This window comes from Fonsecaea multimorphosa (genome assembly GCF_000836435.1).
Source record: "Fonsecaea multimorphosa CBS 102226 unplaced genomic scaffold supercont1.13, whole genome shotgun sequence".
NCBI lineage: Eukaryota > Fungi > Ascomycota > Eurotiomycetes > Chaetothyriales > Herpotrichiellaceae > Fonsecaea > Fonsecaea multimorphosa.
The window spans coordinates 862,761-870,343 of NW_015971647.1; the positions used below are offsets into that span (position 1 = coordinate 862,761).

At 54.5% G+C, this 7,583-nt stretch overlaps 6 protein-coding genes across 6 annotated transcripts; 3 read left to right on the forward strand and 3 right to left on the reverse strand.

Moving 5' to 3' along the window:
• Nucleotides 1–1,187: 1,187 nt before the first annotated feature.
• On the forward strand, nucleotides 1,188–1,523 carry Z520_07025 (uncharacterized protein; the record flags this gene model as incomplete). Its single annotated transcript, XM_016777524.1, has 1 exon — nucleotides 1,188–1,523. The coding sequence occupies one exon, from the start codon at nucleotides 1,188–1,190 to the stop codon at nucleotides 1,521–1,523; it is 336 nt and encodes a 111-aa protein (XP_016631695.1).
• A 114-nt stretch (nucleotides 1,524–1,637) lies between these two features.
• Z520_07026 (uncharacterized protein) lies at nucleotides 1,638–1,955 on the forward strand (the record flags this gene model as incomplete). Its single annotated transcript, XM_016777525.1, has 2 exons — nucleotides 1,638–1,775; nucleotides 1,839–1,955. 2 exons carry the CDS (start codon nucleotides 1,638–1,640, stop codon nucleotides 1,953–1,955), a joined length of 255 nt encoding a protein of 84 aa, XP_016631696.1.
• A 62-nt stretch (nucleotides 1,956–2,017) lies between these two features.
• Z520_07027 (uncharacterized protein) lies at nucleotides 2,018–2,233 on the reverse strand (the record flags this gene model as incomplete). The annotated part of the gene is made up of 1 exon (XM_016777526.1): nucleotides 2,018–2,233. One exon carries the CDS (start codon nucleotides 2,231–2,233, stop codon nucleotides 2,018–2,020), a length of 216 nt encoding a protein of 71 aa, XP_016631697.1.
• A 350-nt stretch (nucleotides 2,234–2,583) lies between these two features.
• On the reverse strand, nucleotides 2,584–3,054 carry Z520_07028 (uncharacterized protein; the record flags this gene model as incomplete). The annotated part of the gene is made up of 1 exon (XM_016777527.1): nucleotides 2,584–3,054. The coding sequence occupies one exon, from the start codon at nucleotides 3,052–3,054 to the stop codon at nucleotides 2,584–2,586; it is 471 nt and encodes a 156-aa protein (XP_016631698.1).
• A 748-nt stretch (nucleotides 3,055–3,802) lies between these two features.
• On the reverse strand, nucleotides 3,803–5,967 carry Z520_07029 (uncharacterized protein; the record flags this gene model as incomplete). Its single annotated transcript, XM_016777528.1, has 2 exons — nucleotides 3,803–4,150; nucleotides 4,174–5,967. 2 exons carry the CDS (start codon nucleotides 5,965–5,967, stop codon nucleotides 3,803–3,805), a joined length of 2,142 nt encoding a protein of 713 aa, XP_016631699.1.
• A 1,013-nt stretch (nucleotides 5,968–6,980) lies between these two features.
• Z520_07030 (uncharacterized protein) lies at nucleotides 6,981–7,490 on the forward strand (the record flags this gene model as incomplete). The annotated part of the gene is made up of 1 exon (XM_016777529.1): nucleotides 6,981–7,490. A coding segment is annotated over one exon (510 nt), but the record flags the coding sequence as incomplete, so codon positions are not given.
• Between the last annotated feature and the right edge of the window lie 93 nt (nucleotides 7,491–7,583).

The following is a 7,583-nucleotide window of genomic DNA, read 5'->3' on the forward strand; positions in this document are numbered from 1 at the left end:
CGCCAGCTGATCCTCTCACCACTACCTGTACACAGAACCTCCACTTCAAGTTCATTAGGTTAAGAACAGCCAGGATCACACGGCATGATTCCCTCGGAGTCGCTCGTTAACGAGCACGTACAAGACGATGGCCGAGTAGGCATAAAATCCGGAAGGCGAACAGCGGCCCTCATTTTCTTTTGCAGGCCGAATCATCGCAACTCGAGATCGTACGACTGTTCGTTGATTGCTTTTATCATGACCGGTCGCAACGGGTCGAGGCAACAAGTAGTAGTGTGCCTCCACGTCGCGGGAGGGTGGGCAGAGTTGAGCTGGAGGGTGGAGCGGTGTTAAAAAGCGGTGCAGTCTGGGCAATCACCCACATTAGCTCGGAGCAGATTTCTCCTCTATTTGAGTCGCGAAGCATAGATCGATCCCCTGGTCAAGTACCGAAGATTTGAGTAACGATATCCCAGTGGCCATTGATATTGATGTAGATGCCACCATAAACAAGGCACGCTTCCCGAAATTGCAGGAGTCTTTTGCTTGGGTCGTCAATTATGCATACTTGCTAGGCCTCGGGAGTAACGCCTTCGCCGGATCGAGATTCGCAAACTCAGAACTCCGCGCCCGCGGAATCAGAGGAAAAGCGAACGGCAGGCCTCGCCGAAACGAATTCTGAAGAAGCACTCTGGAGACCTTGGAAATCGAGGTGAACAAAGTTTCCCAAAGGGCCATCGCCCTGTGAAGGAGTAGACAGTCATCGAAGCCTTTTCTTATTTTCCATTTGCATATACTGCTGGTTGTTCTTTCCCCTATTCTTATCGCTCGACCCTCGCCTTTTCCATCCCTCCTCGAAACCCCCTTTTTCCTATCAGAGACGACCTCGACATCTTGATTGTCATAATGGTCTCCGTTATCAACAAGGCAAGCAGGCTGCGCATGGCGTTGGGCACCGGCTCTGGAGCGACGGTTGGCGCGTGGCAGATGCTCCCCGGGTCGCATCTGTCGAGGACTATAGTCCAGGTCTGGGTTTGATTGGATTTGCATCGGTTGCGAGCACGGGAATATTGCCGGTAGGTAAGTGCTGCACTTTTTCTTTTGGCTCTATTTGTCGTAGTTTGTGGTAAACACCACGAAAAGCAATCTGGAGCACTATGCTGATGACTTGCTGTCTGGACGACGCAATGCACGAGTCAGTCCACGCCATGGCCGCGTGTAACGTCAGCCCAATCGTCCGCATCCGGGCCAACGAAGGGTGGATGGTCAAGCGTGCATTGGACGCGGGTGCCCATGGGATCATCGTGCCATTGTTGCGCAGCGGCCAGGACGCCGAGATGTTGGTTCAGGCGGCCAAATCCCCTCCGTACGGTAAGCGAGGCTTTGGCAGTCCGTTTTCCATGGGCTCCTTCGACGGGAACGGCGACCTGTCCGGTTTCGACTATAAAAAAACGCCAACGGCAACCTCTTACATATTGTCCAGATCGAGACCAAGGAAGCTTTGGAATGCGTGGAGTTTCCCCACTCTCTCTCTCGGGCCATAGGGACTGTAAGCTGATTTGACCGGTGGAATAGGTCGAGGAAATTGCCAAGATCGAGGGAATCGACGTCCACTTCATCGGACCTTATGATTTGGGCAACAACATCGGGAACCAGTCATGGGTGATTTCTCGCAGCCGTTGAAAGACACCATTGCGAGGATATTGAAAGCTGCCCAGGCCGCCGGAAAGTGGTCGGGCATCTACTGCCCCGACGGCGAATTCGCCAAACGTTACTCGGACATGGGTTTCCGGATGGTGAGTTTTCTGCCTATTCGAGACGCCCACCTTTCTGCCCTGTCATGCTGACCACTTTTCCAGGTCTGCGTGACAAATGACATGACAGCCATCCCCGTGTATCTGGCCGAATCTCTCGCAAAGGCCACCCGGTCAGCGCCTGGAGCGGTCAAAGGCGCGGCGGACAGAGCGGGCAAGTGAATGTCTGAGCAGGGAGGAAACAAGATAGACCAAGATTGGAAAGATACTAGGTAGTGATTAGTTCATGGTCTCTCTGATTCGTCTTCGACGGATCCCGCGGCAGTCGCCGCTTCCTCCTCCGTGAAGCCGTGCATGAGTTTCTTGGTCGCATCGAGAGTCGTTTCGTGAGATTGTTGGGTGAGGTGGGAGGAGGGTTGGGACGGAGGTACGCTTTTCGTCGTGTGCTGGAATGTCGAGATCTCGAGCCGCGACGAGGCGAGCTTCAAGAGGGTCAGCATGCTCAGGTCTGGAAACGGAAATGGACCTTGGAGAGGTCAAGATTCGCCGCTGAGTATTGTGGTATACCCTGGATTGTCGGATTGACCGGCTCACTTTGCGCATGTAGTCGCTATATCAACCCATGTCTCTTCGGCAAAACAGTAAGATATCATAATATCGCTACAAAGACACGCCAGTTGATTCAAGTTCAAGATTTTCTAGCACGCAAGAAAGATAGGGTCTGTATCTGCCAAAGCCACAACCATGGAAATCATCTCGGTCATCAAACTCGGCACGTCATCAAGAAAACAGCAGAGACAAAGGCCGAAGTCATCTAGGAAACACAGATACACGTGGCCACCGCTAAATTTCAATATCCAGCGCATGTGACCTCTCGGAGGTACGAGTCATCATCGTCATCATCATGATCATTGTTCATGCCACCTTGTGGCGGCCGTCTTGGGCCGAGAGTCGTGAATTCGAGTGGTGTTATTGCTCTTTCCTTACCTTTGCCTTTATCTTTTGCCCTGCCTTTTCCCTTTCCTTTACCCTTATCATTTTCATTTTCAGGATCCGTGTCTATCTCCATTTGTTCGGGTAGCGTGAGACGTCGTGGTGGTGGTAGTGGTGGAGGAGAAGGTGATGCTTGGGGTGAGGGCGAGGGCGAGGGCGAGGGGGATGGTGATATGGATGTAACCATCCTTGCACCATAGAATGTTTGTGGAATCGTCACCGTGCCGTAATCATCTAATTCCGAGAGTATTGCCGTACTCGAGTACGTATGTAACTCTGGTGGCGTCGTCGTTGCTGTATGAGGATGTGGCTCCGACGAAATCGCCATTGCTGTACACGGTGATAGCTGTGACAAGATTCCCGAGGGCCTGTAGGGGTGTATCTGTGGTGGAATTGTCGATGCTCTGTGAGGATGTGGTTCCGCTGGGATTGTCGATGCTCCATAATATTCTGGGCCCGGCACCGCCATTACTCTGTGAGGATGTGGTTGCGGTGGCGTAGCTATTTCTGTATAGGTCTGGAGCTGTGGTAAGATTCCCGATGGCCTGTAGGGATGTACTTGTGGTGGTGTCGTTGATCTCCTGTTAGGCTCGGAATCCGGGGGTATCACCATTGCTGAATGGGCATGGAGCTGCTGTGGATTTTGCGAAACTCTAGAACAGTTTGACTCCGGCACCGGCATTGCGCTGGGAGGAGGTAAATCCGGGGATGTCATCCTTAGTCTGAGATTGGCTGGCAGCTCTGGCATCCTCACAGCCCTGTGAGGAAATCGTGATGGCGGCGCCACCGTCACCAGACTAGGTTGTCGTGGTGTTGGTAGTGCCCTTGTTCTATTAGGATGTGGCAATGACGGCCTTGGGCCTCCTATACTAGCGAGCACTGGTGGTGGCGTCGTTGTTGCCCTGGAAGGAGGAGACGGTGGCATTCCCGTTATTATGTTCGGACGGAGCGGCGGTAGCAATGTGCTTGCTGGGTCTGGAGGTGGCGATGGTGGCAATGCAATGTTCGGAAGCGGCGGGGGCGATACTATCGCAGGCCTTCTAGGGCGCTGCGGCAGCAGCATTGTTGTCGGTGTATTAGAAGGGCGTGGCGGTGGGGCCATCGCCGTTGCTGTAGGAGAAGGACGCGGTGGCCCTGGCATTCCCGTTCTCGGAGGAGAACGCTGCGGCAGCTGGGGCATTGGGTATGCTAGTGGTGGTACTTTCGATGCTGTGCCAGTAGGGTACGCTGATGGTTGTGGCATGGCGGGTGCTGCATTCGGAGGATACGCTAATGATACATTGGAAGGATAGGGGGCTGGTGTTGATGAGCGAGGGGAATAGGGCATTGTCGATTCTGTATTCGTATGGCGCGGTGGCGGTGGTGGTGGCATTGCCGATGCTGTATCCGAAGGGTATGTTGGCGACGACACTGTCAATCCTGTGCTACGAGTGTCTGTTGTTGATACCCTGCTCGGACCAGGTGGCGGTGGCTGAGCTGCCGGCGGCTGTAAGGGCTGGGACATCGCTGCTTGACTCCCAGATTTCGAGCCCAGCTGTTGAACCGCTGAGTCCAGATGACGGACAAATTGCGCAAGCTGTGGACGCACCTGGTCTCGAGCGTTGCCATTGACCCAGGTATCCCAGATTCTGTCTAGCTCAGCATAGGATGACCGCCAGATCCTATCCTCGTGCTGGACAATCTCTCTCCATTGTCGCTCATTCGTCCGCAATTCCTCCTTCCAATACCTGCGTTGTCTTTCGTGATCGTATGTGACGGAATCAAACGCGCACTGGTACTCGCCTCTCATCGATGGCTCGCGCCTCCTAAACTCCAATTCGCGATCCAAGAGTTCCCATTTGTCGCGGTCTCGCTTGTCAGTGTAGCCTTGGTGCAAGTCTTTAACTTTCTTCTCGAACGACCGGAATGCCCGCCAGCACGACTTCGCCAGACGACTATTTGAGCGAGGAGCCCGCTGGGACTCTCTCGGCCACGTGCCTTGGTGTTGCATCTTGGCAGAAGGAGGACCCCCGCTTCCTCCTGGGATGGGATCCTCGGCGGGCCGTTTTCTCTGCGGCGGTGTGCTTGCTGAAGGACCGGCCATTGTTTCACTTCCAGGGGATCGAATGTGATTGTTCGGCGAAGACGTCCAGGGAGAACTCGAGGCAAGCGGCGCCGACACAAAAGATGGCTGAGGCTGGCTTCCTGGTATAGGGGTCCATTGTGCCCTATGAGTCGGTGTCGTCGGAAAGGGCTGCAGGGCTACATGACCGAGGTTTCCTTGAGTTGCGATATAAGATTCAGCCTGGCTGGAGGGTCCTGGTGACCAGCTGTACAACTGCTGGGCATAACCGGGACTTCCTGGTGGTAAGGTATGTGACTGCTGTGCTTGGGCAGAATAACTGGGTGCCACGGCATGTAACTGCGGGACCTGGTCAGTATACCCAGTTTGCACGGTGTGCGAGTGCTGAGCTTGGTCGGTATACCTGGATGCCATTGCATATGACGGTTGAGGCCGAGCAGGATGTCCGGACGGCATGCTGTATGGCTGCTGACCCTGACCAGTATAGCTGGGAGCCAGTGGATGTGACTGATGGGCCTGATCAACATCTCCGCGTGGTGTGGCATACAACTGCTGGGGCTGGCCTGCATATCCCTGAGGCCTGTCGTATGGATGCTGGGGCTGAGAAGGATATCGGGATGCCGTTGTGTACGATTGTTGAGTGTGGGCGGCATATCCAAGTTGCATGGTATCGGGCTGTTGAGGCTGGCTAGCATGTCTGGGGTCCATGGAACACGATGCATGGCCCGGATGTCCATATGCGACAGTATATGACTGCTGAGGCTGGCCAGGATATCCGGCGGTCATGGCATATGGCGGTTGTGTCTGGTCAGCATAGCTAGGTGCAACAGAGTACAGTTGTCGAGCATTGCCCGTGCTTCCGGGTGACACAATCGCAGACTCTGGAGCATAGCGGACTTTCTGCATACGGGGATCCGAGGGTCCTGGTAGTGCGGTCGATGGGTACGCATTCTGAGTGTAACGGGGCTGATCCCACGGTAGATTTGACGCTTCTGGCTCCGCGCTCGCCGACGACCGTGTGGACTGTCCTCCATTGAATGCAGCAGTCCCTGCCTCTCGAGGCTCGAGGGAGAACCGTACCCTGCTCTTTCTTGGTTTCCTGGCCGGTCTTGAAGGGGACACAAGGGTCGAAGGGAGTTTTTGGTGAGACGGGGGAGTTCGACGAGCATTGTCGTCCATCAGTTGAGAAGGAGGGTGAGTTTGGCAGTGGTGCAACCGCAGACAGATCAGCAAAGCCGAGTTAGGGGAGCCTGAAGGGGCCGCTCAGCAGCAGTCGGGGCTCGCTCGAGCAGATGCCAATATTTCATCGGGCATAGGGAACCGGAAAGTCTGGAGGCTTTTAGTCCCGAGTTAATTGGAGTTTTCTGTCCTGTGGTGCAACTTGACAATGTGAAAGTCTGAGTTCTGAGGTCGAAGGGCTGGAGGAGGAGGGGCAGAGAGCTGAGAACGTCAAATGGAAGATAGGGCACGGCTGATCGGTCCGGGGCTCCGGAAGAGGCATAGCCCGGCCCACTTAGGGCCGAGAGTGCGCCTGGTACCGCCAATCATGCTGGGTTCCATGAGGTGAGTGTCTTAGTCTAATTATCAAGCAAACTATCACATCCACCTTACTCGCCAGCAATGTTTGCTCCGGCCCCATCTCCCGGACTAGTGCCCAACCTCAAGGAATTCGCGGGGTACGACTAGCACCTCATGTGGTCACCGCCTTTAATCTCCAACGAGTGACTCGCTTGTCTCGAGTACTCTTTAAATTCGGCCTCTCGTTGCTCCTCTCTCTCGCCTTCTGCCCTTCCGCCCTTCTGCCCTTCTGCCCTTCTGTCTTTCTGTCCTCCCGACCAATTTCGATCCTCGCGTGCCACAATCAACAAATGCGTTGTGCCACGCTTGGTGAAGTCTACATTCAGCCTTGGCCTTGTCTTGTGGGAAGTCAGCATAGGCTTTCCTCGAAGCTTCTTACTCACACCCCTCGTTGCTGGTCCAATTAGAAATCTGTCTTGAAGCTTTGTCAACAGGCGCACCTTCGCTTCTCGAGACCCATCCATCGGGTTCACCACACATCTCCACATCTCCAGATCTCCTTCTAGGTTGGCTTAGACATCATCCTGTTTGCGTGGAAGTTTGGCCACGCCGACAACCGCTAGTGGAGACCTTGTGCACGGATAAGCACTTTAACGCTTCTAGCGTATCGAATCATGCCTTCCCCGCAAACCTCCTCCACTCAGCCGGACCTCGATCCGGACGACCCTTGTTATAGGGTCAAGACCCATCCACGCGAGGGCTCTGAAAAATTCCACGTCGTCGGCACACGACGGGGTCTTCCCGCTTGGGCGAACTTGCCCTCGCTGACGAAATCGACTACTTCGATGCGTGTCCGAGTCAATGACCAAGTCGTGGCCTATTGGCTCGACGACCGGGACAAGACCCAAGAGGCCCTGGCTCTAGTCCTCAGTATCAGAGTGCTGAATCCGAAAGGGATCAAAGCGGTGGAAGGGAACAAAGACATGACGCTCTTGCTGGTGGCATGGTTCTTGGATCCGCCTCTGGCTCCGCCCCGTAATTCGCACCCCGCCTACCCGACTCTTTCTTCTCATTTAGATATCATCTCCATCCAGGCCGTCAAATCGGTTGTGAGTAGTGACAACCGAATCCCTATCAAAGAAGTCCACATAATCCATTGCGCGAAGAAAGTGCCTGCCGCGGATGTAAGTTGGCTCCCTCAAGAAGAGAAAGACCGTATCAAGAAGGAGAAAGACAAAGGGAAAGACAAGGGGAAAGACAAGGGGAAAGACAAGGGG